A 16,020-nucleotide genomic window follows, 5' to 3' on the forward strand; every position below is an offset into this window, starting at 1 on the left:
AACCCAATAAAGAACAACTGAAAAACACAAAGCATCTTATGGAATGCACAGAAGCCTAATTGACAACTGAACGTAGGTATTCATACAATTATCCAAATATTCGGGGTAAAAATAAATCCTCTCAGGCTATACAAAGGTTTCAAACAGTAAATAAAACAGGATACAAACATGGATGGACTGTTTCTGATAGTCAAGCAAACAAATGAAAAGAAACTACACAGCAAGATATCCAGGCATTCCGAGTACTGAATATCTTTTTAAATTACAATTGCAAACTGAAATTCAGTTATATTATCCTTTCAAAGCATACTCCCATGAAATCTCTTAGGCCATTTGGTAGCCAGCATGTAGCACACAGCATCAGGAGCGTTTTTCAACTTTGGTTTATTCCTGTTCTTCTATTTTTCCTATGACTTATCTAAGTAATTGCAAAGCAAACACATAAATACTTATAAACTATCTGCACACAAAAACCGCTGACAAATCTGGAAACTAAAATTCCACTTATGGGAAATGATTGTGTCAGATATATTCAGCAAATGAAGCAGAAAGAGAGAGAGAGACCAAGCCTACAGCGAAAAATTAAACCTCAAAGAGGTCCAGCCAGCTTCCACCACTCTGCAATTTCTCTCTGTACTACTATGACTACACTCAATCTTCAATATTCCAGTGGGACTGAATCTGCAGGAGGCCTCTGCCCAGGAATATAATTCACATTTTAAGTCAGTTGTAAGTCTTCAGTCTTTAGAAATCACAGAATCTTACCTCCATGAGAACAAACAATGCTGCAAAGAAAAGGAGGGTCGCCCACTCAACTCTGTTCAATATCATCTCAAAATCATGGATGTCTGCTAGCACTAGCAGCCAAATGGCTCCCAACATGGCAATCCAGCCTACATGAGAAAAAGAAAGAACAACACTTTATAGTACTTCACAGACTTGTTATATACTGCCAACATAAAAGCTACAGTATTGCGATTTTCAAAGATTCTTGCTGTACTTTTGCTCTTATAGTGTAACAGGGAAAGTTCACAGATACTCCAGGATGCATGGTCTCTGTTTGCAAATTAAAATAAATTAGAAAAGGGGGGAGGGGGAAAGAAAAGGCAAATAAGGCATATTTGGGTTACCCCAAATAATCACTGTGTTTGCGTCACAGAGAAACCTTTAGGTGTTTAGGAGGCAGACTGAGGGATTCTGCAGCCCCCAAAAGTCTGGCTGCAGCCCCGCTTGAAGACTTATTGGCTATGTGCATGAGCAGATAAACAGAGGAAAGGAAAATCTCTTTAAAATAGAAGAGGGACTGACTTTAAATAGCAAAATAGGCTCTCTCCAGACAGGTTCCCTCTATACATCCTGAAGTGTTTTAAGGGACATATTTAGGTAACTGATTGAGAGAAAATGCAAATCAAATGCACAATCAGCCAGAGAATGTAATCAGCAAATCTTCCATTCAAGCAAGACTCACTTTCTCTCTGCACAGTTAAAATGCTTTCTGGAGCTGTTTGATTCCTCTGGCACTTTTATCTTAAGCAATAGAATAGTATTTCAGAACGTGAAACAAAAAGATTTGGGGTGGCTTTTTCCTCAGAATGATACTCCCCTTTCTGCCTTTCTTCTCTATTTTTTCCCTTAATAGCAGACAATTTTTTTACATATAAAAACTGACACATGCTTTTAGGTTTTCTTTAATTCATTTAAATAAAGCCTTCCACCTCTTCAAGTTATTTCTCTCTTCGTTGTGGTTATTTCATACATCTCACCCTATTTCATACATTCAGACAGAAGGTGATAGATTCACAGAACTGCAGAAAAAGTGAGGAAGAATAACAATCTCTGCTGGCAAACAACTCTAAGTCACAAACTTATAATCAAATACCAAATGTGAGTTAGGGAGAATATGCCTCTGCTAAAAAGTAGATAGATTAATTAAGTGAGCCCTCTCCAAAAGCCTTCAACAACCATGGTTGTAAGAATATAAGATAGAAGACTGATTCATGTAATTTTAGGCCATTCAACTTACAGTTTATGCATAGTGTTTTTCCATTAATGTAAAAGAAGAAAGTGATCCAAAACCATCCTAGTTTAAAATTAAGCTATATTCCTTTTAAATCCTATTTAAATATAAGATAAATAAAGACAACAAAGGTTCTCACTGTTCATGAAGCTGTAAATATTAACTATTTTCTCTGAAAAATCCTATACAGTGTCACATAAGTATTCCCTAATCAAAGCATGCATCTTGCTCTCTCAAGTACATTTTAGGAGTTTTCAGTGTCAGACTGCACTCTTTAAATGAGAATTTCAGGTGAACTATGACCAGTAAGCAACATCTGCTGAAAATATTGCAGTTCAGTGCAGGCAACCAGACCTGCCCAAACACCAAAACTAGCAGCTCAGGAGTTACTCTGGTTCACCTGTTTGGTAAGGAGAGCTAAACCAGCTACCTTGACACCAGCTCCAGCATTCATGCATTGAGATGGTTTTATTTTCTTCTGCGGTATTTGAGCAGCAGTGGTATCACACTTCTTGCATTGTTTGGCTCCAAAAAACAAACAGCCCTCAGTGACACCAACTCTTCAGCCAATGACCTATTTCTTTTGTCTCAAGCATCTCCAAGTGTCATCTTCTTCCCACTTCAGCTCTGCTATTGATGCCCCTAATTTGCCTTCTGTCCTCTCCGCTTGGCTAAAACCATGTTTTCCAGTAGTACAAACAGCTTCTCCCTTCCCTAGCCCTCTCTCCATGATCCTCCTTCTTGAAAAACTTTGACACGACTGATTGCACTGGTCTTGCCTTTTCCTTGTAAAGCAGCCCTCACAAGAGTTTTTTTCTTCAGCCTGGTCCAAACCTAACCTACAGTGAGATGCTGGGAAATCCTTGTAAGGAAACAGGTATGAAGGACAAGGATATAGTTTTTTGGCAGAAATACCACTATATAGGTAGAAACTTAGCCAAAGCCAAGCAGAGAGCTGAAAACTGAAGGAATTTTGTATGTCAGATTTTTTAACTTCAGTTCCTACATTGCTCCCAATACAAATTTTGAGTATAATCCGATCTGAGTGCCTCACTGGATCCAAAAAGACATGTCTCACAGCCAGCTCTGTTCACTTCCAAAGACAGAAATGCTGCCATGCTGCAAGCTGAGCAAGTCTGTTCCCTGCTTTGGTCACCGTGATCTAATCCAAGCATGTGGTTAAAGATAGCTCATGCATGAGCATCATACTGCAAGCGAGGAGAAGAGCAAAAACCACCAAAGAAGAGAACAGGGTGTGAGTAGCTGGTCTCTCTCACAAATCCCTTCCTAAAGTCCAGCAGGGAGGTAAAGCTGTTCTCCCTTCCTTTCAGGGAAGCCAGGCTCTGAAAGCAAACTGTCCTTTGGCCATCCTTTGCCCTAGGCAATATGAAACGTGGCACAGGCAGGATGAAATCCACCCCATGTCACGGAAGCAGGGAGAGAGATGCCAGGTGCTAGAAAAGGTTCAGTTTGGCTGTATGAGGAAAGCTGGGTGTGGTGCCCTGGGGTAGAGCATGCATGCCCTTCATACTGTTATGGAGTCTCTTTCTTCATGAAAGCTCATTTTTTGGAAAATGAAAGAAGTGCTGGGTCACAACCATCTCAGCCTTCCAAATTTTGTAAGGGGCTAGAGCAGCTGCCCTCCTCTATTCCCAAACATATACCTCAGCCACTTTTGTAGCTTCAGGTACCACAGCCTTGTTTCTCTTCTTTCCAAAGAGCTGCCAGATTTTCCTGTGAAGAATGGCATTTTTACCACCCATTGGAAAGAGATTCCAGGACTGACTGAAGAGTGGTAATATTCCTTACTGCTTAGGATGAATCCTGGATTCTGGCATAAGCTGAAAATCTATGCAGTTTTTTTGTGCACCAGACTCTGGGTATGTGTGTAGCTTGAATGTTCAAATGGTAAATGTCATACAGAGGATCTTTGAGGAAAATGTTCTGAAGGTTCTTGATAATCTCAATCATATCCAAGTCAAATCAGACTTGGCTAAAACAGTTACACACCCTAGGAACAGGACTGCTCCAGGAGTTTCCAAAGTTGCAAAAGAAAGGGAGGAGAGAACTGTCAGTTCATGTCTACCACTGGGAAAAGCACTGGCTAATTTTCTTGTGACTGTCAAGTCTTGGCTGTTCTCTGAATTCCAGCAAAGAACAGTGGGTTCAGCTCTACCTTAAATAAACAAAGATGATAGCAATTCCTATGAGAGCAATACTGCCAGGGGAAGAAGATATGTGCGTATCAGGAGCTCAGCAGCAGAATTTTAATGCTATTTTTTACAAATGTAACTGACAACACTACATTTTGTTACATACACTTTGTATGCAAGTACAACAAAGTGAAGAATTAAAGAACAGCAATTTTCTCAATCGTTCTGGAACAATCTGCGATAATATCTTGCCATTATTTCTACCCCCCGCCTCCAACAAAAACAAATCAACTTGAACATGCTATACAGAGATAACAATTATTAGCTAAAAGTTGAATGGCACAAAAGCTGGATAGAGCCAGGCATTTTCTTGCACCATGAGTGTTATCAGCACTTATTAGCTCCATGTACATGGCTCTGCATGAGAGAACACTGCCCTGCCCTGCAATATTGTTCTCTGAGAATATGGACAGGCAAGGGACATGTCCCCCTGCAGTGCTCTAGCAAGCACAGTTCAAACACGTCAGCTGCCAGTTTTGGCTGAGCAGAGCTTATCTCAGTCTACACACGCAGTCTGTTCAGAGTATATTGGCTTTCCTTGCTATGCCTGCAATGAGGAGATGCAGTTACTCATCTCTAAGAGGGATCCGAGAGGAGAGCAAGGAGGAAGTATCTCAAGGAATTTGGGGCATTTTATGCAACATCTCCATTCATGGTGCCTTGTAGTAGCACAGTTTCACCTCAAGCTCCCTGCAGCTGAACAAGAGTGAAGTTTTCTTCTGAAGCCTGAAGGCCACAGCAGTTAATCTCTGCCATAACTGCTTGACTGACAGCTCTCTGCTGAACTACTTGCCAAAGTTAACTACAAAGTTAAGGAACTCACGACAGCCTGCTTTTCCAAGGGGGCAGCATTTCTAAGGCTTTTCCAAGGCCTTCCTAAGTACGTTCATGACAGCGAACATATTGTGTCAGGGTTTTACGTATTTGGGGAGCTTTGCTTTTGCCCTGGATTCAATTTGAAGCTATTCCTTCCTTTTTGTAGAATTGAAAGAACTAGGATACATTAGAGACTGGCTTCTCTCTTCATTTATTTTCTAGCTTACTGGGCCACAAAAGATAGCCAGGAGGAAGAGAAATCGAAATAATTTCAAAAAATAACTTCTCGTTACTATAGTGAAAGCAAAGTCCATTTCTAGTTCCACAGACCACTTCCTTTACTGCCTTTTACTGCCTCTGTTTCACAACTATTGATGTTCTGGAAATATAACATGGAGAGAAACTGAATCTAAATTCCATTTCTGCACTTATATGGTACCTGTTGAAGATAGTGATGGTTTCTATTTATTTTAGGAAAAATAAGAGGAAATTTTATTATCAAATGCACCTTGAAAATTCATAATGCATTCTTCACACAAAAGATTCCTGTGTCTTCTGCCTGGGATCAGAAAAAAAGGTACAGCAGAAATAGCTTGAGTGCTCTGCCTTTCTTGCACAGTTTACCCAGTAGGGAAAACCATCTTTGGAACAATAAATAGCTCATGATGAGAATACAATTGCAATTCTACTAAAAAAAAAAAAAAAATCCTTATTTTGAAATAATCAGAAGAACTTGAAAATAGAAAACAATCTGATAGAATCAAATAGAAGCCTAGAATATGTGGGAGGAAGGTAGGTGAAAGAGAAAAAAATGAAAGAAAAAAATACTGTATAATCTGTAGACCTTTCAAATGTTCATTACGAAAAATTTATATTCCTTAGTAAAAGTAATTTTGTCTGACCTACTACCAGCTTAAAAGCATAATAAGCTCCCTCCTAACAATGTGAACATGTAGACACTGTATGTTCACCTATGTGCACAGAATTTCAAATAATGTCTTTATGAATACTGAAAGCACACTTAAAATTCACTTTTGTGGAAACTGAAATGGCACTTGAGATATTTGCACTGAAAACCAAAGCCAGGACAACATTGCACCATCTCAGTGCTGGACTAGTCAAAATGTTGTGCTGCTCAAGAAAGACACGCGCAAGAGTACTACATTTGGGCAAGAAGAGTTAACACTGCATAAATCTAAGATGGGAACCAACTGGGTGCCTAACAGTCCTGCAGAAAACACTTGAGAAATACAGTGGATCACAACTAAATCTAGTTGCTCACTGAAATACAGAGTAAGGACAATAAATGGCAAATCCTGTGAAGCAACTTCTGCTCTCTTCATCCCCAGTAAACCCTGAGAAGATATACTTTAAGAAAGATGCGTACTCATTGGAAAATACAACACAAAGAAGTAAGTGCAATCAACAGTCCGAAAAGTTGAGTTTTGAGGAAAAAAAATTAAGAATCCAGGATATTTAGCTCAAAGATAAGCAGATTAAATGGGTCCTAGTAGTCTTTGGGTTTGTACCAAACTGCTCCAGAGGGCAGAGAGCAACCCGCTCAAGGCAGCAGTAGTGGGTGGGACAAGAGGGAGTGAGGAAGAGGTGTAATGGCAGTGAGGAAGGTTCAGGCTACACAGTATTCAGGGTCACATATTCACAGCAGTAGAGAAATGAGTTTTCTGAAAATCAGCTAGACTACTGCCTACCAGATGAAAATATAATACTCCTATCTGCTAACAATGGGATGGATACACTGATTTTTTAGACATGTCACTGAGCAAAGTATGATATTCTTTTTCTGTGATCTTAACAACTCTGTTTGTCAAAATGACCACAGCAACTTTTTGTGAACTGTAGAAACACTTTCAGCCCACAATGTCTACAACAGGCATATGAGCTGAAAATATTTGGCCCTTACCTTTGATTAATTGTTCACACAGCATGTTATTGAACATACAAGGAAGTAAAATCCATCACTGTGTTCCAACAGCTTAATCAGAAGCCTGATAAGTCCACACCCCCTCAAAATTTAGCCTAAGGATCTATGCCAGTCCTTCATATGCTATGGTGTAGTTGTAATGTTACGTAAAGCACACACTCAACTATATTCTTATACATGCATATAGAAAAATTTGGGTGAAAAAGTTAAATCAGAGACATATTTCCAATAGTGTTTGCTCTACTTGTGGAGTATGTTTCATCAGTAGTTCTGAATGTGAATGAAAATGTCCTGTATTTCAGTTTCTGTATGTTTTTGCTGTATTTTATCAGGCATCCCTGAAAATATACATTCTGAAATTGTGCCAAATATTTATAAGTAGTACTTGCTGTCAATTGATAAGCACTGTTTTAGCTTTAATAGTCTTCTTTAATAAAGTTGCCCTCTTACAAAGCAACTTGCTGGGCTTTTGAGCTGTCTCTTTTCATAGGCTTAGTTTCAAAGAAATCACTTTCAGTTATTCTGTGCTGTTTGTAGCACCACAGTTTAAGGTTACTTTCCGGGGACGGTGACACTCCAGGACAGCTTGCACCGCAACAGGAAATTCTTGGTACAATACAGGAGGATTGAAAGAACATGAAAAAAAGTTGGTGGAAACTATAACCCCATGCAAGGCAAAAGAAACAGACGCCTATACTGACCGAAGGTAATTGTGAAGTAAAAACCAGAAGAATAGCATAAAACAAGGATACAAAGGACTATCTACTTTGTAATCACAGATCAGCACATGTGCATTAGGAAAGGATGGGCTGGACTTTGTGGCATAACTCTAATACTGTGAGGTCAGAATGCAGAAAATCACATTCACCTTTGTATTGCTATGTCAACACCAAACTGTGTTATTTCTGCAAACACGATTTCATAGATGAGATAGGATGGCATTCACAATAGAACAATGTGAGAAAGAAACCCTGGTTAGAGGTTGCTATAGCTAGGCACTCTATCTACAGGGAAGATGTGTTGACAGATATAAAGCTGTGTACATTGCACCAATCCATAAGTCTAAAAAATTTACAGAGTTATCCCAGTAAAGGTCACTGCAAAACAACATGCTCCATTGCCATGGCCTCATTGACTTTTGTGAATGAAAAATAATTTCAAAATATGCAAATATCAAGAAAGAGGAAAGGTCAACTTATCTAGAAGTAAGCAATAAAGCGCAAAAACTGCACTAGCAGATACAACTGTTACTGGTTCTTGTTTTTCTCGCATCAAGTATATGGGCAGGTGCAAGCACAGAGGATATTTTCCATGCTTAATTACATGTTTGTAAAGATGACTGTGCAATTTCAAAGGCAGAATTTTTTTAAAACTATCCTAAAAAAAATGAGACTGCAAGGATCATGGAAAACAGATTTCTCTTATTTTCAGGAGCAAAGTGCTGTGCTAAGAAGGAGGAATAACTAAGATCTGGACCAGACTTTCAGAGTCTGAGTCAACATGGACTGCATCAGTTTAGTTCCATTCCAACATTCTCATTATTACAAAATAATTGTCAAATTTATTTTTAACTCATTTTCACATACACTGTACCAGGAATTTTTCCAACATAACTATGAATCAAAGATGTACTAAGTCTCTTAAATACAGTTATGTCCATTCTAATTTTAAAACAACACCTTATATCTTCATGGTGTAACCAAATTTCCATAGCACATACTCAGAGGCCAGCAGGTCAGCCACATGCAGTGCTCTTCTTGACCTCAAGGTAAAAGCACTAGACAACTTAAACGAACACCACTGCATGCCAGAACAGATAAAACAGTAGATGAATGAAGCAAGAGCAGGGAGGCTAAGAGCAATAAATAAGGACATATGTGTCAAACTCCACGGACAGTTGTTGCTGATTCCACCTGGGTAAAGGGGCAGCAGATCAGCCACTGCAAGCACAACTGCAAGGACCTGGAAAGGTCTCCAGAAAGGGTTGAGGTCTTTCAAAGAGGAGTGCCTAAAGGTATGGCTCTAACCTTATTATATTTTACTACATCAGGCTGGACACCCTTGTCAGATGCTACAATTTGCTGATCTGTTTACCATTATCAGGCCAGGAACTAAAGAAAGCACTTTAGTCACAGCAAACAGTGTCACAGCTTTGTGTAGGTGGAGTGTTAATGGAAAACAGTAAGAGAATAAAGAAGTTTCCACAGATAAGAGTGTGTAGGATGAGTACTTGCAGCTAAAAAGGGATGCACAGGTTGATACCAAAGGCCTCAGGTTTATCAGCAACTCAAAAGTGGTTAGTCATGGATGATGAAGCAAAACTTAGAAGATGGTCTAAACCCATTTTTAGGGGTAACAAAAAGCACAAGAAACAAGTACGTAACATACACACAACATACCTCATATGATAAAATTAGGTATAATACAGAGCCAAAGACTCAATTTGAAAAAGCAAGCTGTAAAGCTTTAGAAAATTCATGAAAAAGAGGTCAAGGGGACCCAAGCACAGAGAGGAAGAAACCATCAACATCAACGCTATTCACCTCCTGGTGAAGAGAAGCAAGACACTTCTATCACGCTTATCCCAGAAAAGACCTGAATATATCAACACTTTGTTGTGACTCCTCCCCACCTAAGCCAGTGAAGTTTGGCAACCTGCAGAGTATCAAAGGGTGACCCCAACATCAGAATATAAGGGGGAGATACTGTGACTATTTGGAGCGGGGTTTGTCTTTTTTTTTTTTTTTTTTTTTACAACAGTTTTAACTGCGTATTGTTTGAGTTTTGTATTAACTAGGTAATTTGAACTGTGTTAGTATTCTCTTAAGAGGACTAGAAATATCCATTTGTCATGTTTTGCTTACGCTGATACAACTTTTAATTAGAATAACAATAAATTCTTAGCTCTGGTTATAAGGAATGTTCCCCTTTTTGCCCCCAATATCACAAGCATAACATCACCAATGATATTTTGAAAGCCGGAGCCTGCTGGCATACACAAAGAAGGCATCCCTAATCCAAATGTTTTGGGGACAAAAACCATTTACTTTACTGAAATGTGTGAAGGAGTTTCCAGGCAACCACAGACTATTCAAGCTGATATTTTTAGCTGTATAGAAAAGGCCCGCAAATGTTGCTTCCTAGTCTTTGCATCTGGTTCCTTAACTTATCAAACCAGGTTGGAAAGCTTTGCAAAAAAAAAAAAAAGGGGTTGATAATTCAGTATTATTTGAGCAGTCAATACCTACAAGCTTTCCTCAGCTAAAACTGATTCATATCATAGACCCTGGATAATCTGGAGATAAATGTTAGATTCAGTGGCAAATTAAAGAGCAAATGTGCACTTTTTACACTGATGACACAGTTATATAAGATGTGAAATATAAGTTGTGCTAAATTTAATTATGGGGCTTTTGACATTAAGCCTATGCTTCCTTAAATCTGTCATTCACCAGTTTTTACAGTTCAATAGCTGACTGTCTCACCAGGATTTCCTTTTCTCTTAAGTACTGAACTATTATACACCAGCTTAATTAATTGACCTGTTTTTTTCAAACATTTTATAAAATAACTCCTCAGTGACATCGACTAAAATGAACCTTACTTTTTAACTATTGCACAAATTCACCTGAAACCAAACATTTCCAAAATATGAACAATTTCTCTTTTCCTCCCTCTCTATGACTACAAAGACTTAAATTTTGAGAGCTAAGTTTGTTTATCTCTGCACATATTATTTTATTGCTTGTAAACAGTGTCAGATTTATACAACTCCACCACCATATAGGATAGTAGTTTAACAAAGTTTAATCTATTTATCACTGATAGCAGATGGGAAAAAAAGTTTGAGAATAACCATTTAAAGTGTCAAAAGAAGAGCCTTATGGATGCTTTGACTTTGACACCCCTTTCAGACTAATGGAATCCATCCACACCTTTCTCAGCCCTGTGCTCCTTCTCCATGACTATTTATAAATCTTTTGGTCCTAAGAAGTTCTGGTGCACACTGTCAGGCAGGATCTTTCTCACAGAGCTGTGGGGGAGTGGTTCAAGCTTAAAAACATTTCCACTTTTCTAAAGAAACTTCTTAGCACAAGTTAAAATGCACATACATACTCTATCCCAGGGCACAGATGAAAGCTGGGGGAAAAGCTTATTAGAGTTCATCTTCGGCAGTTTCCTAGGCTGCACATTCAGAACAAACCCACACAGACTACATTTATTTCACTTGTGCAATATTAGTTCTTTTTTAGCTTATAGCATTAAATAATTTAGCCAAAGATCTCTATGTTTAAGGTTTCCATCATTGGATACAGAACTGCTATCTCTCGTGCAAGCTTTTACACAGACTGAAACACAAGAGGTTCCATCTAAACACGAGCAGAAACTTGGTTACTCTGAGGGTGCCAGAGCACTGGAACAGGCTGCCCAGAGAGGTTGTGGAGTCTCCTTCTCTGGAGACGTTCAAACCCGCCTGGACACATTCCTGTGTGATCTGCTCTGGTGACCCTGCTTTAACAGGTGGGTTGGACTAGATGATCTCCAGAGGTCACTTCCAACTCCAACCATTCTGTGATTCTGTGATCCTGTGGATCAGTCTCGAAGTTGTAAGGAATTATCATTGCTGCAGTGAACTCATTGTGGAAAACACTGCAGAAAAGAAAGTTGGTAAATTAGTTATTAAAATATTAGTAGGCTGCAGTAATGGAGGACTAGCTACGTTGTTTCTAAGCCAAGTAAGTAACCATATGGAACTTCTGACATTCTGTGATTCAAGAGCAAATTTAAGTAAGTTTGAGAAGCTCTCTAAGGCAATGCAGCCCTTTCTTCATCACTAAGCAAGCTACCAGACAAGTGTTATTCAGTCCCAACTCTGTTATAACTATTGGTTCACCTAGGTAAATTACGTGTAAGCTGAAAATCATGCACATCCACTTCAACAAATGCAGCAAGAAAATCAAGAGAAATTATATGGGAGAAACTTCAGATCCAGTCCAGTCTCCTGAATTTGAGGTATCACACTTCTCTGCAGGTTAAAGACAAAATTTTTGCTATAATTTGCATAAAATTCTCTGTAGATGTAATTTAGGTTCTTTTTTGTTCTGCTGAAGCCCTTTCCAATTATTTAATATATCTGGTGTATTTCAACAATTTTTCAGTAAATTACGGAAGTTAGTCAGAAAATATGACAACTGGTATACAAAGGAGTGACTATAAACCAGGAGTCTTTTGTATCTACAGCAACTGAAAACTTTTCTCCATTAATTCACCAGCAATAAAATAGAGTCCTGCACATCATGGTCTACCAAAGAAACAGAAGTCAGTTCAAATTTAAAATGAAAACAATTATTTCTCTACTTTTCCACTATTTCAATCACAGTTTTAAAATGTTTCAATTATGCCAGATACAAATGGTTAAGATAAATTGCAAAAAGAGAGTTTCAGATCCTCAAAAGTATCTGCAGCAGAATTTGTAGACCAAGACTGCAGTCAGAAGTTAAACCGCAGTGAATATAGAAGAGAGAGTTTTCCAAGAGAAGCTAGATTTAACTATATAAATGAGGTGTCATCAAACAAGATAACGTAGGATGTTTGCTTCACAGAAGTGATGTAGAGTAGTGACTCACACAGAACTTGTCGTAATGCCCAGAAAGGTGATAGTGATCATGTTAGTTAGTTAAAACAATAAAACCATAACTTTTTTTAAAGTTCATAAGCTTGGGTTTTTTGCTAACACTGCTTTAGTTAATAACATCAACACTGATTTTGGTTAGAAGGGAACCCCCCAAATAACTAATTAGCAAATCAAATGTCTATCTAGCTATCATGTTTTTTCGTATTAATTGTCTACAACCAAAATTTTGTATAGCTTGAGATGATGCCTTCTGGCATATCAAGACTGAAGTGACATAGGGTAAGGCGAATCGTTCCATTAATTTGACCTTTAAAGTAGCTCAGATGAATCACAGGTGTTGATCACCTCTACTGATCATTGACCTCCTCCAGAAATTATTTTAAGGGCCACTGGAGGTGATTAGATTAAACACTGACGTCTGAAGCATCATAGACATCGAAGCACCAAAATAACCAGAATGGAATCAGGTAATAGCGTGAGGACTTAACTACTCTGCAGAAGCAAAAAAAAAAAAACCACCAACCCAAGATAACTCACTCAAGGTTTATGATTTGAAACTCTCAGTCTTCTGCTGGGGCTGGAGCAAATAGCAGTCCTAAATTATAGAAGAATTCAGTGAATCCAAAAATCTCTCCCTTTCACAAATAATTACTTCATCAAAGGAAGATGAGAACAGCCATATATGGTAATACTAAAGATTCACCTAGACATGAGTCCTGTGTCCAACAAGGACAGTAGTAGCAATGATGTGCGAATGAATACACAAATAAAGCAAACATACAATTGCATTTCTACTGGCATAACTTTCCAGCTTCCAGCAGTCTGCAGCCAATATAGAGAGAGTATCTCTGCTCTGAAACCAGCAATATCTCTTTTGTTTGCTCTTGGGTTTGCACCTTGTTTCTTGAAGATGGGAGGAGCAGAGTTTGTGGCAACCCTCTAAAAGGAGGAGAGGACCTTCCCCTACCTCGGAAAGTACTGAGCCTGGCCCTGGGAAACAGATGTCCAGAGGTGGAAGAGAGCAAGAGCGAAGAGGTCTGCAAGGAGCAAGCTGTCTGCGTTGCAGGCAGAGATCACTGAGAGGGGCAAACAAAAGCAGGGCCAGAAAGGTGATGGGTCCCTCTGCGTGGATACCGGAAGGAACTGCACAGAGCTCACAGCAGCTCAGTAACTCATTGAACTGGCTGAAATCAAACCAAAGGGGAAGGACCTGCCCCACAGAAGCAGAAGGACGTAGGATATAAATTGATTCTGTCTATTCCTTCTGACCCAGTGGCTTTGAGCATACTCTATTAAAAATAAAATCTAGTTGATGTTTCGACAAAATCTTGCTTTATTTTACTTGAAAAATCCTTTGTCACTTTTGGGGAATCTCATTACAGTTCCAAGCTCTAGCCATGACTCCCCAGAAGTTAAAGAAAAGATAGGAGTCGGGTACAATCCTCAAAGGGGCTTTACTTCCATCTTTTGTCATCTTTTCTCAGATGCTTTATCAATAAAGTAAAATCCCATGGGGCAGAATGTACTGTAGAAGTTTAAAGTTTTTCGTATCTGTTTATTTAAAGTCTGAGTACTAAGCTTTCATTACCATTGATACTCCATAGGATTAGACTAAATAAATTGATGAACAGATAAAAAAAACTGAATAGGAAAGTGTTCTGCATTTTAAAAGGCAGCTAAGTATGCAAATTTTATTATTTAAATTAAAATGTCAGTTCCCTCAAATTATATTAATGATTCCAAGTTCATAATGGAAAATTTGTATCAAGGCTGGGGACTGATAAAGAATTCAATAATCTTTCTAATTCACTCTACCAAATGCAATTAAAAGTTATTAGATTTCTAACAATTCAGCTTCTATATAAAACATTATTCTGGTACAAAATTAAACACTGAACTATAATCTACTTTCATTTTTATGAGAAAAACACATTGAACAAATTTACCCAAACCATCAGAGTACAAGATGTACTGTATTTTAGGAAATTCATTTCCATGCACTGGAGAACTAAAATCCATAGAGACTCACAGTGACACTACTTCAGTAATAATAAATAAGTGACAGCTATCATCAAGATAGTGGAATTCAGGAGTCACCAATGAGATCTCAGTATAAGTTCACAGGTTCCATTAATTGTTAACAGAAATTACAGATATGCTTTAATAACATTTATTCATCAATCTGGCAGGTTTGCCTTGAATACGGAACAGGGAGAAATTATACAGAACATGTGCAGCCCCTATTTACTTTCAAGGTTGCAGCTGAAGATCAGCTTGTGAATAATAGAAGCCTGCACTGCCAACCATGCCAATTTTTTTTCATTTATTTTATTGATATAAAGTAGGACAAAAAACAATCACCAGTCATTAAGTTTCTTCTAGTATTGACTCCAACTACTTTGTAGTTTCGAAAATACCTTACCAGGAACATATGTAACCAGTACTATATGGTCTTCACTGACTCACCATGGCTTTTCAAAAACCATTATAGATGTTGGGTTTAATTCAAGAAATCCTACATGGTTCAGTGCCTACCTATCTGAGACAGAAAAGTAAGGGTGAAAATTGGTTTCTTAAATTGCCAATGTGAATGCCTTCCTTATGTTCTTAGCCACCATGACTTCAAGTGTCTTCAATTTTTGCATCTTCCTACACCTTAGTAACACTAAACCGTGTCCCTAAGAATCTCGTCTAAATGCCTTTATTGGCTGAAATCTCCCATTTCCATGGCAAATACACAGGCAAGCTATCACAGCAGCTGTGGCACTGTCTAAAACACCAAAGAAAGCCTTGTTGTCATATCCCCTTTCCCAAACTCATATATCTCCAGGGCACCAGGACTTCCACTGCATGCCAACAAGGTCTTGCTGGGTGTATCGACACTGTTAGATGACTACTTACCCTAAGCCCACAGCAAGGTCCTGGTCCCCCAGAGGCCCTATTCTGTAAGTGTCGCTTTGCTCCCAGGCTCTTTTGCATTGACCCAGCTTATTTCATCTGAGAGAAAAATAAACTAAGGTGCAGTTTTGGAGACAATTAATTTCAGGGACCACACCCAAACAGCAACATGGACGAGTCTGAATTAGGTTTGGGTCTCTGTTCTGTACAGTTACTCCAACATTATCCCAGGTGGCTTTATGCATTCAAACTCCATCACACGTACCAAATAATGCAACATATGCCCTCAGCCTCATAATCTTAAAACACAGCTCTTCTAGCCTACAACACTGCCCTCACTGTGAAATTAAAAATTAATTAAGCCATGCATACAATGTCAAGAGTAAACATGTGGCCAGTTGCTGTGCTGTGGAGATATGTTCAGCCTGCTCTGAAGAGACAAGGTCTGAGCAGGGTGGACACAAGCCATCAGGCAGCTCTAAGGCCTGGGGGCTGGGGA

General features: G+C 38.7%; 1 protein-coding gene across 1 annotated transcript in view; it reads right to left on the reverse strand.

Moving 5' to 3' along the window:
- OCA2 (OCA2 melanosomal transmembrane protein) overlaps positions 1-16,020 on the reverse strand; it is a 177,113-nt gene that overhangs the window by 65,699 nt on the left and 95,394 nt on the right. The window contains exon 18 of the mRNA XM_065653528.1: positions 766-893. Coding sequence (XP_065509600.1) covers positions 766-893 — 128 coding nt within the window. The remainder of the gene's footprint in view (positions 1-765; positions 894-16,020) is intronic.

The sequence above is a fragment of the Caloenas nicobarica genome, chromosome 1, assembly GCF_036013445.1.
Source record: "Caloenas nicobarica isolate bCalNic1 chromosome 1, bCalNic1.hap1, whole genome shotgun sequence".
Taxonomy (NCBI): Eukaryota; Metazoa; Chordata; class Aves; order Columbiformes; family Columbidae; genus Caloenas; species Caloenas nicobarica.